Below are 24289 nucleotides of genomic sequence, written 5' to 3' on the forward strand. Positions count from 1 at the left end.
ACGCAGGACTAAATCTGGCATCACATTTGGAACACTGATAGTTTTTTTTTTTTTTTTTCCCTTTTTGTGTTTTCAGGCGACGGCCTACAACCACTTGAGCATGTTTTTGCTGGTGCATTGAGGGAGGTTTTACAAAGTTATAATGAGTTTTCTTGGATTTTTGGGGATGAGTAAATATGGTTATTTAAATGTTTTGAAAGTTGCCACCATAGAGCTACTAACAGTCAGTTTCATCTTTTTAATACATTCTATTGATATAAATGAACTCCCAAAATGCGTTCACACTGCCACTTTGACTTTTCTCTTGTGGGTGTTATTTTTTTTACTCTCAAATATATATAAAAAGAAACCAAAGAGTAATCACTTACAATACAAGAGGCTACTAAGAGGCAAGTAGCCTGGAAAATAAAAAGAAAAAACGGAAAAGCTAAGCAACAAAGTTTATAAAGGGAAGTTAATGAAATTAAACCGACATCACTTCTCCCAATTGAGACTAAGCCTTTTGCTCCTTTGTTTGACTCATAAGGACGCCGATTTGATTTCAAAAGCCATCTTGGACATTGTAAAGGGTGTGCTATTAAAAGGGGCAATTCCATATAATAGTAACTAAGTTTTAAAAGTATTTCAATTTTGTCACTCAACTTTAAAAAGTGTTCCAATTAAGTAACTCAACTTTCATATTTTATTCAATTAAAGGTTTTAACATGTTTTTTAGCGTTTTTCTTTTTCGTTTCACATACGAAACTTTTTTTTTATCTTTTTTTATGTTGACGTTGAGTGGTGACGTAGATTTTATTTTTTATTTTTGAATTTTAATAGATATAATGTTTTTTTTAAAATTTTTTAAATTTAACTACTATATTGCAAATTCTGACCCCCACATCTTATCCTCAATTTATTTTTGGACGCACAAAAAAATCGGTGAGACTCGATTTGAAAAAAATATGCATAAGTTACATAATTGGAACACTTTTGAAAGTTGGTACTATTCTATGAGATATTCTCTTATTAAAGAATACATCATTCCTCGAAAGCCAAATCATCTAGCATGCCGTTGTCGGTGTTACTTGTTTTAGAAAAATAGCAAATTCAAGTCCTTTGGCTTGATCGTGTTTTGTTTCTTTTGACGCAAATTTTGGTTAAGAGACTACCTCTTAATGGTTACCTCTTATCCATTCAAACTTAAGGTTACCTTTTAATCATTAAGAGGTTATGGGCCATTAAGTGTTAGTCTTTTAATGACTGTTAAGAGGCTACCGAACAACCTCAAACACCATTTTCAATGCAAAGCACACTTTTACTTTTTTTTTTATTACCTGCCACATATTTGTTTACCCAAATTTTATTTATTTTTTCTTCTTTTTCCTCCTATCCATTCTCTTTTTTTCCTTTCTCTCTCATTTCCTCTCACAATAGCCTAAATGCACCTCACGCACCCACGTGCATTACCCCTAATTCTTTCCAGGAATTTGCCACGTCATTTAAAGGCATCTTCTAAATGCCCCTGTTGGAGATAATCTAAGAGAGTAAGAAAGAGACGATGCGTTTTGACATGAGTCATGACTAGCCACGTTAATAATATAGATAGGTATGCTATTATATGTAACTTAATATGTTATTGGCTTTTGGTTTGGGTGAGCTTTACTTTTATATTATATTTGGTAATTTCTAAGCATAATTACTTTCATATGTAATCCAACATTATTGGCATAGTAATTGATGTTAATCAATAATCATAACAATTAGCTTTATGTGAAAAGATAGTAACATAGTATGCAACTTTATTGACATATCCGAAATACCCAAGCAGTATAGTGGTATCTATTCTTATATAATATGCAGCATACATAAGTACATATATTGCTCGACAATATAGCAGCCAACATGACCGCCCCGTAGACTTTGATGCCACTATATTTAAGATCCTATATTTAATATGAACTTCACAGTAACATGCATAGTATATATTCGACTTTACGTATCATCTATTAGTTAAGAAAAGCCTTCCGGTTTTCGTAATTTATTTAAAATAAAAAAAATATTAGTATCAAGCGGTCAAGAACAAGATAATATTTTTTGAACAGTATGACGAAATTCTTTTAATCACAACAATGCGTAATATTCTAAATTAGTGCCGCAAGATTGAAACACATGGTTTATAAAATGTTGATGAGTTGAAGTTCAACTAATAACAATAACAATAATGGGTTTACCGGAAAAAAAAGAAGAAGCTAATTACACGGTTAGGTTCATGTTTGGATTACGTATTTGTTTCCTATTGTTTGTCAAACCATAGACGTATCTTTGGCGGTGGAGATTGCGGTAGGGATCGAACTATGCAAAATGGTTGTTTTCGATGGTAGAGTCGTAGAACATTGATTCTTTGTTAGTTGGGAACCTTTGTGGTATTTGTTGGTTAAAAATTATTTACACTTTTGCCCCCAATATACAACAAAAACCCTATATTTAACATATATTTTTTAAAATTCAATTTCTGAACCAACATGATGACATGTGTCACACCGCGATATTTGACACATACCAAATCCGTAAATTGTGCTTAAATCATCCATATAATTATCAAAAAGGTGATAGAAAAAGGTTAATATCATTAGATGACTTGAGTTTATTTTCCCTCACACACATTCACTAACAGATATTGTTGTTGTATCCTTTATAAAACACCACAACCATATAGCTATGATATAAACAAAATAAGTTGTCTATAAGTCAATATATATTAATGGTTGCCCACGAGTCTCTAAAAAAAGCTAGCAGATCAAAAGAGCATACCATGTTGCATTTAATTAAACCTAGTTTCATGAATGTTCAAAACAATCAAATTTGGGGTTTCTTGATGAAATTTTGGTTTGATTAATCTTTTAATAAGTGATCTTGGTAGGTCACAATAATTTGATTCATCTTTGATTATGTAGATTGACGAATGTTGTGTATGTAGATCTGATTCATTTTATATATGCTTAAAATCATCATTTTGCTAATAGCTTGCAAAGAAGCACCCGCGTGAGCGGTAGTGGACGAAGTGGAAGTGAGAATGTCGGCTTGAATAACACAAACATTGGTGAGAATCCAATGCCCTGAAAATCTTAAGGTTCCTCCGCAAGGTTAATGATCATTTATGTTTGTTTAACAATCCCATTGTGCCAAACCCAAATTGTAATCGATCAAAACCCTTTTTAATTTGTATATTCATTAAATTAAAAAGAAAAAAAGTTGTTACATATAGACTAATGATTATCCTTACTAGACGTGTTAAAATCTAGAATATTTAAAACTAGAACATATACGACTGTTATCTTTTATTTGATAAGAAAATAAAACTATCGCTATGAAATATAATATTGTAAAAACACATTTGAATTTAATTTACATCAACATGAGTTTCTTATTATTTTTTTCATCCTTTTTGTCAATTAAACGCTATCGAAAAATACGGTAAAATGAATTGTATTCAACTTTGAACTTAGTTAATTGTTATTTGTTACAACTTATAAGCCTTAAAAGAAAAACGAAAACCATAAAACTTAAAAAATACCTTAAATTTTCATCTCGCCATTAAAAAATTTAAAATTTAGATTGCGAGGATTAAGAAAATTAAAAAACTATTTTATTCAATTTATTATTATTATTATTATTATTATTATTATTATTAATTAATTAATATTAATAAAAAAGTAATAAAGAGACGCAATTAGAAGCCTCCCGAGGCGAGTATTACTCTGCGGCTACCGGCCTAGCCCAAGCCTAGGGTATATATTAATATCATATAAAAACTTAATAATTTACAAGCCCTAAAATTATTTATTTCAACACAACAATAATAATAATAATAGATATTTTGGGGACATAAGGAAGATCTGAGAATCAATTACGAGAGAGCATGATGGATTACGAACAAAGGTACGAAGGTAACAACAACAACGCTCAAGAACACGTTGAACACTTTGCCGGAGGCGGTGGTGATGCATCGCCTCAGGTCGGTGGTGCTAACAACCACGCCGCCGTAACGGAAGACTTCTCCGATTCTAAGTCACAGGTATCCTAATTATTAATTATTTAGATTAATATTATTATTCTATTGAATTTAGATTGACTCATTGATATTTAGGGTTTTGAAATTGGCTTGCTGGATGGTTAATTGCCTTTTTAATTTAATCATAAATAAAAGGAGACATTTATGAATTATGCAACTGCATTCAACTTAGGGCTGTAAACGAAACAGAATAGACCTTGTTCGTGTTCATCCGTTAAGCTTTTGTAGGACAAACGGACGGTTCACGAACACTACCGAACGAAAATCCGTGTTCGTGTTTGTTCATTAAGGAGTTGAGTTTGTTCATGTTTGTTTGTTAATATCCTTACAACTTTTCAATAAGTTAATAAGTTACAAAAGTGTAACTTCTTAACTTTTCTCTCATACACCAAAAGCAATCCGGAACACCTTATTCCTTTTCAAAAAATTAATAAGTTATAAGTTGGTGAAAATAAGCAATCCCAAACACCCCCTAAATTGTATTCTTAATTTTGTTTTGGAAGGGGTGGTGGTTTATTTGAGCGTAAAAGGAACTACATTAATTTTGAGTGTTTGATGAGTTTGGAGATCATGTGATTTTTAGATTCTTTGAAGAGTTTTTTTTTTTTAAATAAATTAGGAGATATTTATGCCAATACATTGAACTTATGTGCCCAGTAACATGCGTGAACATTTTGTAGTGATAAAGTTGTACGAATATCTGTTAGGAGTGATATGTGTAAAGGTGTTCCAAAAGATTGCTTTAATGAAAGCTGTTGTTAATTCTAATGCGTGTACCATTAGGACTAGGATCATTTAGAGGTTTGGAGTAAAGCTTTTTTTTGTATCTTGTATGATATTATGTGTGGATATTAATGTTTTCTGTGGTATTTTGCAGCGTGGTTCTCGTGACAATGAAAGGGAGTCTTCAAAAAGCAGGTCAAAGGATAGGGAAAGGAGGCGGGATAAAGGCCGTGATATGGATAGAGAGAGGGACAGGGACAGAGATAAGGAAAAAAGCAGAGACCGTGACAGGGAGAAAAGCAGAGACCGAGACAAAGGAAGGGATCGTGATCGGCATAGAGACCGTTACAGGGAACGGAGTGAAAGAAGGGGAAGAGGTGATAGAGATGATGATGATGACTATCGCAGGAGTCGAGATTATGATAGGTGAAATTGCATCTTTTTTGACATGGCATTATTTTCTTTCTGTAGTTTGTTAATCTTGGAAACTTCATCATAGTAGTTTTTGCATTATATGTTCATATTCATGGTTGATGGTTTGGTTTACCTCTTTTATCCTTATTGATGCTTTAAAAGTTCATTTTTGTGCATTTCATCAAGTTAGTTTATGTAATACTTGTTTAATTGTGAATAATTTTATCTACTAGTTCAAGTTTGTTCTGATTTTGTATTTTTTTTGCAGGCGGAGAGAAGAAGATAGGCGAAGTAGACATAGATCTCGTTCTCGCTCTCGCTCAAGAGCTAAGTCTGAACATAGATCAAGGTCACGGTCACGTTCACGCTCCAAAAGGTATTCTTTAATCATTTCCGTTGACTTATTCTTCTGTCCATGTATTATCAGGTACAGTTATAGCTTTAAGAAATGCAGTATGCATTCTTGTAACAGATGTAACTAATGGTTTAATACTGCAAAGAAAAATCTTTTACAATCCAAACTTCTTTTTTAAAAGCACCTCTTTACCTAATATACTTCATGAGTAATATTTTTATAAAATTCATAAAAGTTTAAATCTTGTTTTAACTTCTTTAGTTGCTAATGGTGGATGGCATATACACCATTAGTCATTGTTGGCCATCTATCATGCATGTGTTATTCTGTTTACTGAAACCTGTAATATGCACACATATGCTTATGAAGTTTATACTTATATTTGGTGTTTGTACAGCAAAAGAGTTAGTGGTTTTGATATGGCTCCTCCAGCTTCTGCAATCTTGGCGGGTGCTGCTGCTATTAATCCAGGTACATGTCCAACCATTCGTAACTAAGTTAAATATCTTGATAACTTTTCATTTTTGTCTTTGATATAGTGTGGAAAAGTCGTACCAAAATGCGTGGTGTTATTTTGGTAAGCAAATTTACTTGTACCAACAAAGTCCCAGTGTCATCATCCCTAAAATATTCAGAAATTTATATTCTTTACTTGGTGACATAATCTTGAACTGAGAGGGGTTTTTGTTTTGTCTTGTGTTTTGGTGTTTTTTGTTTGTTCTATGTTTTGTTTTAAGTCTAAGAAGGCAATTTTGGGCTACTAGCCCCACTGTGCTGAGAATGGGGGTGAGCCGCTTATTTATACAAGGAAGATCAGTGCAATGGTATGATGTGTCTTGTTCGTTTTCAACTGGGAATTGCTTGTTTTGGTAGCTTTACATCTGCTGCACGAATGTAGATTAAATAATTTGATAAACCTGCTTAAATTACTGGTTCATTATCGTTATGGCTGAGTTAGAGAAGTTTCATATTAAATACTTTATCCAGAGACTTAATTTTGTGGTTGTTACAGGTCAAGTCCCGGTGCCTTCCCCAGCCGTTCCTGGAATGTTCCAGAACATGTTCCCATTGCCATCTGGCCAGGTAATTTATTAATCTATTATCTATTCAAGATTATCTGCACATGTAACTTGTTTTATTTTTTACTTTATTACATTTTTTTATCCTTGTGTTCGTTTGCAGTTTGGAGCTCTTCCTGTTATTCCAGTTCAAGCAATGACTCAGCAGGTTGGATGACATAGTTATTTTTACATTTCATGTGTTTTTTTTTACTTTTGTTCTGATTGAAATACTAACAAATAATGCAATTCAGGCCACTAGACATGCAAGACGGGTTTATGTCGGTGGACTTTCACCATCTGCTAATGAACAGGTCTGTTCATGTTCTCTAATTATATATGTAAATTTTTTATTTGTTTTCCTCTGTTGGATATATGTAAACATTTCTTTTTTTAATTTTTGCAGACTGTGGCTACCTTTTTCAGCCATGTTATGGCTGCCATTGGTGGAAATACTGCTGGTCCAGGTTAGTACATTACATGTTGATTTTAAACAAAGCAGCATCCTTTTTAGCTTAATATTCTAAAATTTAATATGAAATTTCTTAAACATGGTCAGGCGATGCTGTTGTTAATGTTTACATTAATCATGAAAAGAAGTTTGCTTTTGTGGAGATGAGATCGGTTGAGGAGGCTAGTAATGCAATGGCTTTGGATGGCATTATATTTGAGGTATCTTCTACTAATTAATAATCTTTTTATATAGTTATTTTGCTAATCTTCGTTTTCATGTTTGTTCTCATTGCAGGGTGCACCTGTAAAGGTCAGGAGACCAAGTGATTACAATCCCTCACTAGCTGCTACTCTTGGTCCAAGTCAACCTAATCCCAACCTGAACCTCGCTGCTGTTGGGCTAAACCCTGGTTCAGCTGGTGGGCTCGAGGGTCCTGACCGCATATTTGTCGGTGGCCTTCCTTACTATTTCACTGAGGCTCAGGTCAGAGAGCTATTGGAGACTTTTGGGGCTCTTCGGGGATTTGATCTTGTGAAAGACAGAGAGACTGGCAACTCAAAAGGCTATGCATTCTGTGTGTATCAAGATTTATCTGTCACAGATATCGCTTGTGCAGCTCTGAATGGTATCAAAATGGGTGATAAAACCCTCACGGTTAGACGGGCTAACCAAGGTCAAATCCAACCCAAGCCTGAACAGGAGAGTATACTCTTACATGCACAACAACAAATTGCATTGCAGGTTTGAATTTTTACTTTATTATTTTTTTCATAATCATTATTATTATTTTGTTATATTAACATCATTTCGTTTGCAGAAATTAATGTTGCATCCTGGGGCAATTGGCATTGGCACACCTCCGACTAAGGTTCTATTTTTGACACAAGTGGTAACTGAAGAAGAGCTTGTAAACGATGAAGAGTATGAAGACATATTGGAAGATATGAAAGTAGAATGTGGAAAATTCGGTAAGATGGTGTTTGTATTTCAATTTCTATATGTGATATTTACGCCAGATAATAATTTATGATCTGAAACGTTATAATTTTGCAGGTAGTTTAGTCAACGTGGTCATCCCACGTCCAAATCCTAACGGTGAACCCGTAGCAGGGGTTGGCAAGGTTAGCTCACTCTTTTAACTCTTTTCTATTATCGTTAATCACCATTAAAACAAACTTACAGTTAGTGGTTGGTTATTTGTTTGTGTAGGTTTTTTTGGAGTATGCAGACACGGAGAGTTCAACAAAAGCTCGGGCAGGATTAAACGGAAGGAAGTTTGGCGGGAACCAAGTGGTGGCGAGTTTTTACCCAGAGAATAAGTTCAATCAGGGAGAGTATGATGGATAACCATCTTTAGTGTTTGTTTGTATTACTATCATAAGTGATAATAATATTGCCTTTGTTTTGTTAAGAGCATAGAGGTGTGTGATGTCTGTTTTGGATATTTGATTATAAGTTATAACTTATGTTATCTATCTTGGTTTTAATTATTTTTCTATTCTTTTGACTATCCCAACAACTGTGTAGATTGACCTTTTAAAGTAAATGTTTAAAACACTGCATAAATTATATTTATGTGATGTGGTTGATAAAAGATTACAAACTTTTTAAAACTTTAATTTAAACTACAATTTTTATTTGTAAATTTCTAGTCACTCCTTTTGTGATACGCCCTGTTTTTTTTTTTTTGAACATCAACTTTCTGTATAAATCTGTATTCTGGTTGACTGGTGGAAATCAGATTTGAAGAGTATATATGTTTTCCATCTATTTTGAAACCAATTTTCGTATCATTTTGAAAGAAGCGTTTAAAAAAAAATTGTTACAGCAGTGGGATTTGCAATTGAAAGATCATAAATTCATCGTAAATTATATTCATATGATTTGCCTAACTCCTTACGTCAAGCAAAGACAAAAGAAGCATCCAAAGTTCGGATAGAACGACTACAAGCCGGACCGCTAAGGTCCCAAATAATATATTGGCTTGCCATGATATACATTTATCAGTGAATCGAAGAATTCAAAGAGCGATTTGGGATCAAAAAATGACGGGAAAAACTTGTATGTAACATCATGTATAATATATTCATTCTCAATAGTTACATACAAGTTTCTAGAACATAGAAATGAAGGATGTCTATGACGTGTATGTTTCGGATGAGCAAATAATACTATTGTGCCGTACCATTATGGAAGAAGATTCGGCCAAAATGTGGACTACCGCTAGAATAAAAAAAATGGATTTACTTCCTTTTGGTATTTTGGCCAAATGTGGACTACCTTGACTCCTCGATACTCAATCAAATCCTCTTCGTTGATGATTGAATTCAGTTCTCTAGTCTCATATTTAGTAAGTCCCGAGCTCTTTCTTATATATCGAGGATCATCGAAATAAGCAAGAATGCTGTTTGCACGGAGAATACCATTTCTGGGGATTTCAATTGCTATACCTGAAGAAGGTATTTGTTGGTTCTCGCCTTCTTGAATCGAGTCGAGTGGGATGATGACTCTATTTCTTCTCCACTTTCCAAATAAATTAGAATTTCCCTCGAGAATGCCCGGCTATCTGAGATTACAACGACCAGTACATGTCATTCGATTCAGTTCTGAATAGTAAGGAATCCTATATCCTTTTTTATTTCTACTAGAAAAATACGAACTAAAAAATTTGCGTCTCGCTATTATTAGTTATTGAGGGGTTAGAAATATATCTTCGCTTAACAGAAAGATAAATGCATTCATTTGATTTGATCCTTGTGGATCGAACAAAGGCCTAGACTAGCTCTCCAGGGCTCTACTAATAATATCCATAAATGACTTTTTTTTTTATAAGAGATGAATATTATCATATGTAAATTCAGGGACATGGTATACATTGATATTCCAGTGCATGACATGTAGCCTAGGTATCAAAAGCCTAAAGGCAATGAAAGGTGTAACATTACTACCACTTCTAATCTTTGAGATATGAGTTTGGGATGAATTAGACGATATTATTTGGATACTAATTGTAAGGCGATAACGCGGATGCGACAACACATATATATACACACAAAAAGATATACACAAATATCGAAAATAAAAACAATAGACGACACAAGAATTATACATGTTTCGGTCCCAGTGTGGGTGGGGGGGGGGGTGCACCCACAGGCTAAAAACTAGTTTATTTTATTATTCAGGTGCGAATGTTACACTTACAACAGAGGGCCATATTAGTATCATGGTTTCGTATCATAACAAACATGAGATATATGCGACCTAATTAAGTTAATAATAACCCAACCCAATAGTTTCACCATATGAACTAAAAATAGCCCAAAGCCCAAAGCTTGGATTCACCAGTATTAACACAGTTGTTATCTAAAAATACGAATAATGGATTAAATGGGTCCGAATATTTGTTGGGCCATGATATTATTTTGAATAAAACAACCCAAAGGACCATTACATATTATGCTATTGCATGGTTAATTACTTGTCCCATAGAAGATAAAAAGATACCCTTTTCTACCTTTTGCCTCTTTCTCTTTACATATCATAAATCAGTTTAAAGAATAAAGTGTCTTTTATTGAAAAAAAAAAGATTTTAAAAATCAACAATGACTTCTTGTAGCTTTCCTTAAAACCATAATATATGTTCCTTTTATAAATATTATTCGACATGATATATGTGTCACATTTTTACAAGTTTTTTTCTTACTTTTATCTCATAAGTATTATGAGATTGTATTATCCTAGTATAGAACATAGTGTGCATAATGTTACAGTATAGTACAATCCTATGATATTTTAATTGCTATTAAAAATTGTATAAATAATACAAGAATAAATAAATAATGCATATATGTGAATATCTATATAAGTGATTAGTGGATGAATGATTAAAAGTGGAATGGGCAGGGAATAATATGTTTAATACCACTTTCATATAAATCTATCTTTTGTAATCAACAAGCATCTCCCTTTGGCACATCTTCTTTCCAACCTTAATTGCTAAGTTTCTGACGTCATCAACTGAATATTCTGAGACCAATATAAACAACACCATAACCACAAAGTCTTGCATTCAAGTGTAAAAATGTCAAAAACAAAATTACTGAAAATATTAATCGATTATTAGTTTAGTTAATTATATTTTACTGAAAATTGTTGAGAAATAAACTTTAAACTTGACATCATAATATCATATATGCACGGAACAGGTTGAAAACACATGGATAATGAAAAAAGATTTACTGAATATCCTGAGACCAATATAAACAACATTATAACCACAAAGTCTTGCATTCAAGTGTAAAAATATCATTTTAATCAGTTCTTCATGTAAGCAATAGAAAAATAATAAATATTATAAATTTATAACTATATGTGTACCTGTTACAGACTTACAGCAGGGAGAGTAGTAACCGCAACAGATTGTGATAGTCGACATGGTTGTTATCTTTATCGAGTTCCCTTTTAGGATGTATAATTAAGGATGGTGTTAAGGTTCTTAAGATGAACCCGATTTTAGGAGAGAGGAGGCACACAAAACTATTATGTGTGTATGATTAGATTATGATGTTAATATTTATCTCTCTTTATATACACCAAAGGGGAAACTCTTTATTAGTTAATTAAATGTAATATGGCTCATCAACAATTACCAAACTAATATATAACAAGGTATAATTAATAATTTTGATATTTATAATATAAATGATTATAATGGTCATATATAAATATATATTATTATATATTTATTCTTACATGTCAAAAACAAATTTATAGAAAATTTTAATCAATTATTAGTTAGTTAATTATTTTATACTTAAAATTGTTGGGAAATAAACTTTAAACTTGACATCATAATATCATATATGCCCACAGGTTGAAAACACATGGATAATAACAATAAAAAAAAAAAGCTTGTAACATATAATTTGCGCGGTTGGACTAACGAAACGGCAAGATTTGTAGGTTAAACTTTAAAACCTACACCGCAAAATTTATAAATATTCTTTTCACAATTTGATTGACACGCAATCAGCATAGAAACGCAAGTGTTTATTTTTATTTTTAATTTTTAAATCACATTTAATGTCCTCAAAAACATCTTTATAAAGTGGGATCACTTTAGCTTTTTAGCCCTCTATCGTAAAAAAAGACTTAAAAGGAAAAAAAAACATAAAATCAAAAGCAAAAAAGTTACACCGAAGCTTTTAGTTTTATGATTTTATCAATCGTTATTGCATATTACAAGTATATTTCATAACATAACTTTACTTTTATCATAATTTATTCGAATAACTGTATCAAAAGTATATTTTTAATTTGACATCTTTACAATTTACATGTACGGATCTCAGATATCTCTTTTTTAATGCAATAAGCTTGAAAAAATATGTAACTTATGTAAAAACTATACCCAAATGTATCCAACTTAACACATAAAGTTGCTATCGTAAGATCACCAAACACATATAATAAGGTTTTCCCATGTTCCTTACATTAAAAAGAAACTAGTAAGTTAACCTCGAGCGTTGCGGCGGGAAATCAAACGATGTCTACTCAATTAGTTCCAGTATCGATACGGTATGACACTTAGTATAGCAACCAAAAGAGAAAACCAACCAAAAAATAAAGTTGTGATATATACCACAGTAAAAAAACAAAAGCATATCTTATTTATGTTTCAAAGAAAAAAGAAAAAGAAAACTCAAAAAATAAAATTCTAGTATACCAAAAAATATCTTGACACGTGTTTGGTTTGTGAAAAAAATTAAACTAAAACCAAAGAAAAAGAATAATTAAGCAAAGACAAACGAAAATGAATTAAACTAAATACATAAGAAAACAAATAATTAACTAATGATAAACAACAAAAATTAAACTAAAGTATAGAGACTGATTTTACAACTCTCAATTTCCAACTGTAACAATCGTTTGCTATAATATATAAATACAATGTTACAATTTACTAGACATAATTATGAGACTTAGATGCGGAATTACAAGAGGGTCTATTGACTCTTCAACGATAAAAACGGTATCAAAGTGGATGCATTTTGATCATATTAACCATAATTGTTTTTAAGAATATAGTGATTATAAAAAGATTGATTATGTATTAAGATGTATTTTTCAATTATGCTTAATAATATCACCTATAAGTATAAACTCGTAGAAAGAAAGCGTGTTAACGTGATTCATACAAAAGAAGTACTCTTTATACTACGTACTTTTACTTCAAGTTCAACTTGATTGTCGAGTGTTTGTTGACAGCTCATTAAGTTGTATACTGTTTTCTTGCGTTTTAATCTAAAAAAACGAAATGAAACTTAATAGATTTATATGTTCTTGATTAATTTATTATGCACGTATATATTTGAAAAATAAAATGAAGTTATTTACTTGGTAGTGACGGAAGAATATATTCGTCCAATCTTCCTTTAACTTTTATAGACTTATGGACTACTTTTGTGTTCTCTTTTTTACTTCTTTTCTTTAGGCACACAACCCGGGGGGGGGGGGGGGGGGGCATGTTTGTTAATTGTCAATGTGTTACACTTGGATTTTGATTGGATCTTATTAACTATATATAGCATAGGCAAAAAATTGGGTCTTATTAACTATATGTATTAACTTGGATTTTGATTGGATCTTATTAACTTGGATTTTGATTGGATCTTATTAACTATATGTATTAATAAATAAATAAAATATCTTATTATTTTATTAAAACGATAATAAAATAAGATAAAAGATATTTTATTTATTTATATGGAAAAAAATAATAGTATCAGGCCATGTACATGAACGAATAGATATAAGGAAATAAAACTTACTTAAAGCAAGATGATTCAATCTATTGTCTTCTCCGAGTAGAGTCTTGGATTTGTTATTGATTGCAATACTTGAACAAACTAAATCCGTTAGCTTGGTTGATAATCAAAACTCAATCATATGTATAGTCTAACTAATAGAAATGAAGAAGCCCAGGTTTAATAATATAATTTATGTAGTCCCAAATCTAATGATTCAATTTGTTTTTTTTTTCGGGTTTCAAGTATAAAATGCAAACAAAACATTCGGTGGAGTTTAAAGTTTCTAAATCTGCCAAAAATGTTTAAAAGCTGATAACAAAATCAAATTGATAACCAGTTTTGACGGCTTTATGTTTTTAAACCAAACAATGAACACATCTCTTTAGTGTATTCATTAATGCATACAATACAGTTGGATTCTAAAAACTTTAAACACCCGTTAATACACTAATGTGAGTTTACATATAATATTCATTGTACACTATATGTAGATTTCAAGCATATATTTTGCATATTCAATTATTCATTCATGTGTACATTATATGCTGCTTATGAGCCTACATTTAACTACAAATAGTTAATCTATCTACTAAAACTCACAAAAATAAATAAAAAGAAAAACAAAAGTTACAGTGCTTTAACTTTTAACACATAATTTTAACTAAGGTTGTGGTGTTTTTATACAATATAAGGTATAAAGTATAAACACTTATCAATTCGACATGTATAACATGAGGGGATTCACTGAAAACGTTCAAATCTATCGAACTGATCAAATCAAAGCAAGTGATATGAAATATTAAAAGCTTGGTTTGAATCTGTTTGAAATTTTGGAAATGTTAATTGTTTTTTAATAGAAACAAACGATTGAAACAAAATACGAGAAAATTATCGTACAAATGAAATTAAAATGTTAATTGTGAGAATCGAGTACAATAATTATGTAATTACATCATAGAGTCATTATGTAATTACTTTATGATGACTCCCTCCGTCCCAATCAAAATATCTTAGTTTGAAAAACACAAATTTTAAGGTAGATTAATTATTGTTTTCTTTGCTTACCAAATGACAGTAATGTCCTTGAAAATTAGATCCATCAATATTGTTTATTAATATTAGTTTAAGGGTAAACTTGGAAGTTGGTTAATAAATTTTGAAAGTTAACATTTGTAACGGGACAAATAAGAAGAAAATGTGGACATATTTAATGGGACGGAGGGAATAATTACATAATTATTCTACTTGTATATATAATTGTTCTATCTGATTCTCATAATTAGCATGTTAATTTTATTTGTATTTGATTCAAACCTTATCACTTCAAACAATCAATTCATCATATCACAAAATTAATAAAACCGACTAGTCTATCGGAAGTCGAAACAACCGACTTAGCCAGTTGGATTTGTGATTTACCTATACCGTAGTTAGAGTTCAATATGGAATTCTAGTAAAAATCAGACGCACCCAAATATTAACAAATGAATATACTTTACTTTATGTAAAATATCAACATATGGTAAAGTTATATAGATTGTAGAGTAACTCAAACACCCTCTAGTGCAACTTCTAAACATACACATGTGTTAAAAATAAGACTATAATTCTAAACCTCTTGAAGAGCTTAGTATACGTACACACACTTCGATAGCAATAAACTACAAGTCTTTTGATACCCTTTTTATATACTAATTGGCATAAGAATTATATAATTTAGTAGTTAAGACTTGCTATATGTAAATAGAGTGTCGGTGGAGTGAATGACGTGAGAGGACGTCGGAAAAAGTCCAAAGTTGGTTGTCAAAAAGACGAGGGAGGTCGAGATAAAGGTTGGAGCAGACTCAAAAGGGTTTCAATAACACTATAAAAATAATAAATAATTAAATAAGAACGAAAAACTGTCTTTTATTTAAAGAAAAAAAACATTCTTTTAATAAATTAATTGAAACGAAACTGTCTACGGTACATTTACACTATTGTATTAGTCTTTACTGTTATGAAAATTTATAACTTAGTAACGTACTATTCACAATCTAGCCCTCAAATTTTATTAAATTTGTATAAACGTTACGACTCTATAACTAATTGATTTTTGTATTTGATATCATCTCGATTAATAAACCCTATTCTTCTCTACTGCTCTTTTTCTTTATACCTATGATGATATGCATATTCCATGTAGTTAATAAGTTGTTGATTACGTTATCAACACGAAATGTTTTGGAAGTTGCATAACACTATTATAAGGTAAGCCTTTTTGTTCTTGTCTTAAATATCTTAAATACACTTTTTTGGTTATATTGAGACTCATAATGTATTGTTTTCGTAATGATTCTTTCGAACATAAAACATATTGTAATTCATGAATTTTGGTTTTACTCTAGATTTATATTTTATTATTATATCACAATTATTACTTATGTGTATGTCATTATATTCATTTTCTTTTTATTTATATTTTTCGTATTACAACTAAAAGTTAATAATAGTAAGTCGTAGTTATATCTGTAAACCTAATTTTGATATTTTAAAAGTTACGGAATTCTTTATACATAAAGTTTATTTTAATCATTGATTTTTATGTATTGAAATCGATGAAGAGGATGAAACAAGAAAAGATAAAAAATGATGTTTTTTTTACTAGTAGTATCTTATTTTTGCATTAATTTAGAATAAATGTTTTAGTTTATTGAATTGGTCGAGTGTTCACGGACGTTGACCCTTAGGTGAGTAACAATATTCAAAATTTAGCGGCTATATTTATGCGGCTAAAAAGAAGACGACTTAGTGAAGTTTTAGCCCACAAATCGAGTTGGAGCAGGCTAAGACGGAAGGGAATGAGCCGGCTAGTGAATAAACACGGATCTTGAATCCAACTCAAAAGTCAGGCATGTTGGCTAAGAACTAAAGTTGTAGGCTGAGTTTAGCCACGCTTGACACATGTTATATTTTGGGGTTTGCTACATGCACCATTTGGTGTTTCCAAAACACTCATCCAATCAGTCACGGATTGGGCAATCAGTGGCGGATTTGTGGGGTATTTTGGAAAAATGTGTGTTTTTGTCCATTTGTTGTCTTTTTATTTATTATTTTATTGTTTTTTTTGTCTCTTGTTGTCTTTTTTTTTATTTCTTCATTTTGTTTGTTTTGTTTTTTTGTTAGTGGGTGTAACCATTTATTATTTTCAATATTTTTTAATCGGTTTTAAAATTACAACGAAACAACAATTTTAAAATTGAAACGAAACAAAATAAATAGAACGAAATTTATATAATAAAAATAAATACATAACAACGAGTTCGAAAAAAAAGAAACAACATACAAAAAACCAAATCTAAAATGCAGCACCACCAGCGTCGTCATCGCCATCTCGTCTGCGTGTGCTTGGCCTCCTCTCAGCATCGTCGCTGTCTCGTGGGTGTATGACGCCTGGCGTGCTCCCCTCGTGGCCGAAACGTAGCGTCGGTGCTGTGTACCGGTGACCATGCTGCTGGGCAGACATAAACCCTACCACCCAGGCCATCTGACTCTTTAGTTGTGACATTCCATACTCTAGTCTCTGTAGCGGGGAGTCAGTGGTTGCATCTAAACGCACAACACGATATTTACGCAGAACGTGCTACGGGTCATCCTGATGTGGTGGCTGTTATGAGCACGATAAGATAACGCTAATAAAACGAAGATACAAAAAAAAATTAAAACGATAAAATCAAAACGTACCTGATCACCGTCCGCATTGTCAACCGCGACGCCTTGAATATGCACCTCCGGCTCCTCGATTGGCGGAGGATCGACAAGTGGGACCTCGACGTAGGGTGAAGCATGTGGATCAGTGACCAGGTGCAATTGGCCGTTAATCTTCCGGACGATGCGAATGCTCTGTGCCCGTAAACGGTCCAGCTCTTGCGAGAGAATCGGCGGCTGAATAGGTAGAGTAGGCAGTCGGTTCATGCAGCCCAAACTCACCGCAACCCGCTTAACGTTTGTGCCACCGAGCAACGACCCGCGGCCCTGCCTGTGCCGAACGCGCGAGCTAGGTTGCAGTGTCTCCCCGTAAGCAGGCAGCGCAAAAATAAAACAGGTCACGAAGGTTGTAGTGATCTGCCCCCAGGTGACGTCCATGTATGGTCAAAGCGATAAGTCTGTGTATGTACTTGTACAAAAATACAATACAGTACTATTATATTATATACATACATACCTATGCAATGGGTCCCTAATGGATGAGGCCTTAGCGTCTGGGCCGCTGGAAGGTCAAGGAGCATCGCTAATCTCCCTCCACCAATACCTCAACATGTCATTTGGTGTCTCGTGTATGATCTCCGTGTAAATAGGCTGGAGTAACTCCTCCAGTGTGTACAAGGCGAGCGCCAAAGCAAACTCCTCCATCGATAGATAACGATCCTCCTCGAACATACGGAACCGAACCTCTGCCCGATCAGTACCCGCACCATCAATCAACATCTGGACCTGCGGTTCTCCAGTCGGTCGTGGTCTGAAACAATATTAACACGTTTTTTAAATCTGGTTTATAAGTTATTTGAAAATAAAAAAAATACCTAAAAATGAACGTAGAGTAAAACTCTAGCGTGAGCGCCCGATAAGCTGGCTGGTTGGTGGTAAACAATCTTTCCTATGGTGTACTAGTCCCAATAATATTCTTCAACCTTTCTTCCGCCCGACAACTCTTTATAAAGGTCGTGCCAGCTTGCGGCGTCATACGCTGAAGCTGCGTAAACCGGACATGGTAATCAGACTCTAGGCCAAACGTCAAAGTCAAGTAGCCATCTAGAAGCTCATCCACTTCAACGTAGTTACTCGCCATCTATATTTAAGATATAATATAGTTTTAATTTTATTTTATTACAATTATATAATACTTAATAAAGGGTTCGTTAACAGACCCGTTTTCAAATCCGTTTGTTAACCTCAAATCCAAATTTAACTCGTTTCATAGTCAAACCTGTTTTCAAACCCTTAAACAAACCTGTTTTGAAGCAAGTTTACTAACCTCAAACCCAAATCTAACCCGTTTTCAAATCCGTTTTCAAACCTCAAACCCAAATCTAACCTCAAAACCTTAATCTAGCCCTTAATTTAAATCAAACCCTATATCAAACTAGATTATAATACAAGATTTTACTTACCTTGATGTTGTCGGGTCAGATCTTGAATAGCTTATGTCAAACAGGTCGAATCTCGAATAGATGGGCGTGTGTTGTTTGTTTTTGTTGATAGTGTAAGTAATCAGCGACGAAGAGGGGAATCTGTGGGTCTATCCGCCGCTGATAGCTTCTCCATGACTGATTAATTTGTAAATCAAATCCGTCGCGGATAGCACTATCAGTGGCGGATTGGCATTATTAATATTATATTATATATATATATATATTGAATTATAATATTTACATAATAGTAATATATTAAGAGTAACATTAATACATTAATGGTATTATTTATAGTAATATTATATATTTTTTTTATATGTAGCGAATAATAATATTTGTACAAAATAATACATAAATTCGTATTATTTATAATAATATTATATATTTTTATATATAAAAAATATAATATTATTATAAATAATACGTATTAATGTATTATTTTGTATAAATGTTATTACTCACTATATATAAAATATATATAATACTTTTATAAATAATACCATGTAAGGCCCCGTTACCGGTGCCTCACATTGGACGTTGGATTTACTTATAAACGCAGTTCGTAATATCAGAGTTAGTTAAGACATTTGCGGAACATTAAATCATTCATAACACATTACATATAAATCCATAACTTTGTCTTAATAAAACATATTGTCTTTCAATTTAATTATAAATACTAAAATGTCTTTAAGTCTTCAGATGCCAGACTTTATTCTTCTGCCATGTGTCCTCATCAAGCGAGTTGCCTCATTCTACTCACCTGCGTGCATACTAAAAGTCAGCTACGCTGAGTGAGTTCTAGTTAATCACGTATCGTATAATACATACACTTACCTTTAATCATGCATCCGAAGATACATAATAATTACTTTACTAACTTACTTTCATTACATAATTTCATACATACATTCATACTTTATTACTTTCATACTATATATATTACTGTCCATTCTATCTCAGATATTATTAGGGTCTGGTCCCTCTTTCCTTTGTCTATCTCAGATATTATTAGGGTCTGGTCCCTTTCTTGTCTATCTCAGATATTATTAGGGTCTGGTCTCTTTTTACTTCTCTATCTCTGATATTATTAGGGTCTGGTCCCTTCTATCTCAGATATTATTAGGGTCTGGTCCCTCTTTCTTCATCACATACAGTCTTTACATACCCATAACATACATACTTTCTTTAATCATTCATACATATTCATATATTGTACATATATCTATCATTCACATTCATCTATCATAAACATACCTTCCTTGTTAGCACGTGCAATATCCGAAGATCGTTTACGTACTAACAAGCTTTAACTCACATTTAAGATATACATACATAACATATAAACCATATAAGGTATACACTTACCAGTTAAGGTAAGTGTATTAACTATCACATCGAGTATGCACACAGCCCCGAAAACATAACAAGGAAATGGGGCTAGAAACTCACCTGAATCCTGTTACGCTCTCCGTTAATCGTTATTCCCTTCTTGAGCTGTGCACGGCTAACTGTATAATATTTACATGTATCAATTAACTTATATTACTCATAGTGTATTTTCTATCTTTATATAACCCACCACGAACGGGGGTCCGGGGGCAGCGCCCCTGGCAGCGGGGTTCTAGGGGCGGCAGCCCCTAGCAGGGTCCAAGGGGCAGGGCCCCTGGCTGGGGTCGAGCTGGGAAAAATTTTATTTACATTAACTGTCTTAACATATTTTTCACTAGGATTTAATTGTATTTCTCAGCGAACTTAACTTTTGGTGAACTTAATATTAAGCGAATTTATCATTCAGCGAAGTTAACTTGGCGAATTTAGCATTAGGCGAAGTTCACAGCTTGGCGAACTTATAACTGGCGAAGTTCACATCTTGGCGAACTTATAACTGGCGAAGTTCACATCTTGGCGAACTTATAACTAGCGAAGTTAGCCTTAGACGAACTTGTGTCTAGCGAAGTTAGCCATAGGCGAACTTACATGTAACGAAGTTAACCCCAGGCGAACTTGCATACGTGCGAACTTATCCTCAGGCAAACATATGGATAGGCGAAGTTATTAACAGCAGCGGCGGGGCTCGATTTTAACTTCATTAACATCCATGTTCAACCCGTAACCCTTAGAGATGATGCTAATCAATCTCGCGAACATTCCCACGGCCGTTTTTGAATAAGATTCGGCCCGAAAATGTATAAAGTTTGAACCTTTAAGCTCAAAACGTTTAATAATAAGTTTAGGGTTCATTTTAAACGTGTCATAAGCAGTCGCGAGTTTGTTAAGTTCGTTTCTAACATCAAGTTCACAACTTTACGTTTTATTTACGCCTGATCTAATCTCGTTCTAAGTTTCAAGGCTAAATGTTAATAAAAGTGTAAAATTTAAGATCGAAACATACCTTTTTGATGTTTCTAGGTTACGGTTTGCTTAGTATACGATCTTGGACTTGTTATCTTGCTTGTATGATTGAGGATCCTAAGCTACGATGCTCGGTTGCGTAATCGGAGGGTGGCCGGCGGCTAGGGAGGGAAGGTTTGGCTTAAGTGTGTGTTTTAAGGTGTAAAAATGGATAAGATGGATGGAAATGGAAAGGTTTAGGGTTTAAGGGGGTATTTATACCCCTTAAGCCCATGGACCCTAAGCCCATCTTTCCTTTTTGGTCCATTTTTCATCCCTTCTTAATTAGCCTACTTAATTCCCTCTTAATATTTTATTATTCCTTTGTCAAGTCAAGTAAACTCGTTTATCATAAGAAATACTTTAAAAATATTATTGCTCGAAATTTTTGAATGTTACATACCATTAATGTATTACTATTATGTAAATATTATAAATCAATATATATAAAATAGGGAAAGTGAATACGGTGCTGTCAGCCGCCTAATCTTACATGAAAAACACATCAAAACTACGTAATTTTGATTAAAATAAACCCTAAAACTAAATAAACACGCACCTACCTTTTCTCTCTAATGCATCGCCTCTGCTCTCTAGTTGCAAAACCTAGGTTCATCAGTTCAAACCATTGACAATTAACAAGGACAAAGATTGGATTCTAGCCATCACATCAGGTAAGGTTTACAATTTATAATTGAATACTGTGTTCTCAGTTTGAAATCGATGCGTTTGGTGTGTGATTGTTTCAGTTTTTCTAGGTTTTGATGCAGTACATATTGAGATTGATCATCAATTTATGTGTTTCGGACACAGATTTATACAGAATAGGTTTTAATTTGAATTTAACATTTTAATTGGTCTATAAACCCTAATCCCCTAAATCTTAATTTTTTTACTTAATCTAGCTATTTCTCTCTTCACACAAGTTGCTAATTTCGTTTATTTTCTGTCCACTCTAATTTTTTTTTACCCAATTTCAGATTGTATAACTTGTTATTCTTGATAGATGCAAGGTAATGAACATGTTTTATCTTTAACCTTCATGTTATGGGAGCATAAACCTTGGAACAGCTTACCATGCCTACCACAAGTGTCTACATAGTACATGCTTACCACAAGTGTCTACTTGTTATTCTTGATAGATGCAAGGTAATGAAAAATTATGGGAGTTTAGTTAATTGCATTTGGACAAATATGCATCAATTCGGTACCACTGTCAAATATCTGTGTTGCTTATACATCAAGAATAACAAGTTACACAATCTGAAATTGGTTTAAAAAAATTAGAGTAGATAAAAAATACATGAATTAGCAACTTGTGTGAGAAAGAGCTAGATTGGGTAAAAAAATTAAGATTTAGGGGATTAGGGTTTATAGACCAATTAAAATGTTAGATTCAAATTAAAACCTATTCTGTATAAATCTGTGTCTGAAACACATAAATTGATGATCAATCTCAATATGTACTGCATCAAAACCTAGAAAATCTGAAACAATCACACACCAAGCGCATCGATTTCAAACTGAGAACACAGTATTCAATTATAAACCGTAAACCTTACCTGATGTGATGTCTGGAATCCAATCTTTGTCCTTGTTAATTGTCAATGGCTTGAACTGATGAACCTAGGCTTTGCAACTAGAGAGCATAGGCGATGCATTAGAGAGAAAAGGCAGGTGCGTGTTTTTTTAGTTTTAGGGTTTATTTTAATAAAAACTACGTAGTTTTGATGTGTTTTTCGTGTAAGGTTAGGCGGCTGACAGCACCGTATTCACTTTCCCCATATAAAATACATATAATATTAATAATGTAAATCCACCACTGATAGAGCTATCTGTGGCGGATTTGATTTAAAGATTAATCAGCCATGGAGAGGGCTATCAGCGGAGGATAGACCCACAGATACCCCTCTCCGTCACTAATTACATACACTATCAACAAAAACACACAACACACACCTATCTATTTGAGATCCGACCCGGCAACATCAAAGCAAGTAAAATACTTGTATTATATATGGTTTGATTTAGATTAAGGGTTATATTAAGGTTTTGAGGTTAGATTTGAGTTTGAGGATTGAAAACAGGTTAGATTTGGGTTTAAGGTTAGTAAAATTGTTTCAAAACGGGTTTGTTTAAGGGTTTGAAAACGGGGTTGACTATGAAACGGGTTAAATTTGGGTTTGAGGTTAACAAACGGTTTTGAAAACTGGTTTGAAAACGAGTCTGTTAACAAACTCGTTATAAGTTTTATATAATTATAATAAAATAAAATAAAAATTATATTATATCTTAAATATATATGGCGAATAACTACGTTGAAGGGGATGAGCTTCTATATGGCTACTTGCCTTTGACGTTTGACCCAGAGTCCAATTACCATGTCCGGTTTACGCAGCTTCGGCGTATGACGCCGCAAGTTGGCATGACCTTGTCTACGACCTTTATAAAGAGTTGCCGGGCGGAATAAAGGTTGAAGAATATTATTGGGACTGATACATCATGGGAAAGATTGTTTATCGCCAATCGGGCGGGCGCTCACGCTAAAGTTTTACTCTACGTTCATTTTTTTAGGTATTTTTTTTCTTATCAAATAACGTATAAACTAGATTTAACAAACATGTTAATATTGTTTCAGACCACGGCCAGCTGGAGAGCCGCAAGTCCATATGTTGATTGATGGTGCGGATACTGATTGGGCAGAGGTTCGGTTCCGTATGTTCGGGGAGGATCGTTATCTGTCGATGGAGGAGTTTGCTTTGGTGCTCGCCTTATACACACAAGAGGAGTTACTCCAGCCTATTTACACGGAGAGCATACACGAGACACCGGATGACGTGTTGAGGCATTGGTGGAA

The 24289-nt window shown here is 33.1% G+C and overlaps 1 protein-coding gene across 4 annotated transcripts; it reads left to right on the forward strand.

Annotated features, from left to right (window-relative positions):
• The first annotated feature begins 3805 nt into the window (after nucleotides 1–3805).
• Nucleotides 3806–8441, forward strand: LOC143637145 (splicing factor U2af large subunit B-like). Of its 4 annotated transcripts, XM_077104596.1 has the most exons (13): nucleotides 3806–4057; nucleotides 4932–5203; nucleotides 5460–5567; nucleotides 5944–6017; nucleotides 6559–6629; nucleotides 6729–6773; nucleotides 6859–6918; nucleotides 7011–7071; nucleotides 7164–7276; nucleotides 7353–7799; nucleotides 7876–8026; nucleotides 8112–8179; nucleotides 8268–8441. In XM_077104596.1, the coding sequence occupies exons 1-13, from the start codon at nucleotides 3902–3904 to the stop codon at nucleotides 8403–8405; spliced, it is 1764 nt and encodes a 587-aa protein (XP_076960711.1). In that variant the 5' UTR covers nucleotides 3806–3901; the 3' UTR covers nucleotides 8406–8441. The 4 variants fall into 4 exon arrangements, with proteins under 4 accessions (XP_076960711.1, XP_076960710.1, XP_076960708.1 ...); XM_077104595.1 differs by lacking the exons at nucleotides 3806–4057; nucleotides 4932–5203 and adding an exon at nucleotides 6284–6370 and having other exon boundaries at nucleotides 5453–5567; nucleotides 5944–6123; nucleotides 8268–8437; XM_077104594.1 differs by lacking the exons at nucleotides 3806–4057; nucleotides 4932–5203 and adding an exon at nucleotides 6086–6370 and having other exon boundaries at nucleotides 5454–5567; nucleotides 8268–8437.
• The last annotated feature ends 15848 nt before the right edge of the window (nucleotides 8442–24289 follow it).

The sequence above is a fragment of the Bidens hawaiensis genome, unplaced genomic scaffold, assembly GCF_021521415.1.
Source record: "Bidens hawaiensis isolate Kalapana, Puna unplaced genomic scaffold, B.hawaiensis_p1.1 tig00008125_1, whole genome shotgun sequence".
NCBI classification, from domain to species: Eukaryota; Viridiplantae; Streptophyta; class Magnoliopsida; order Asterales; family Asteraceae; genus Bidens; species Bidens hawaiensis.

Excerpts from the sequence above, each read along its gene's own strand:
- LOC143637145 (XM_077104596.1), top strand. The coding sequence starts at position 3,902 with ATGATGGATTACGAACAAAGGTACGAAGGTAACAACAACAACGCTCAA. Across the intron at positions 8,027-8,111 it reads AGTAGAATGTGGAAAATTCG|GTAGTTTAGTCAACGTGGTC; the intron begins GTAAGATGGTGT and ends ATAATTTTGCAG. Across the intron at positions 8,180-8,267 it reads CCGTAGCAGGGGTTGGCAAG|GTTTTTTTGGAGTATGCAGA; the intron begins GTTAGCTCACTC and ends TTGTTTGTGTAG.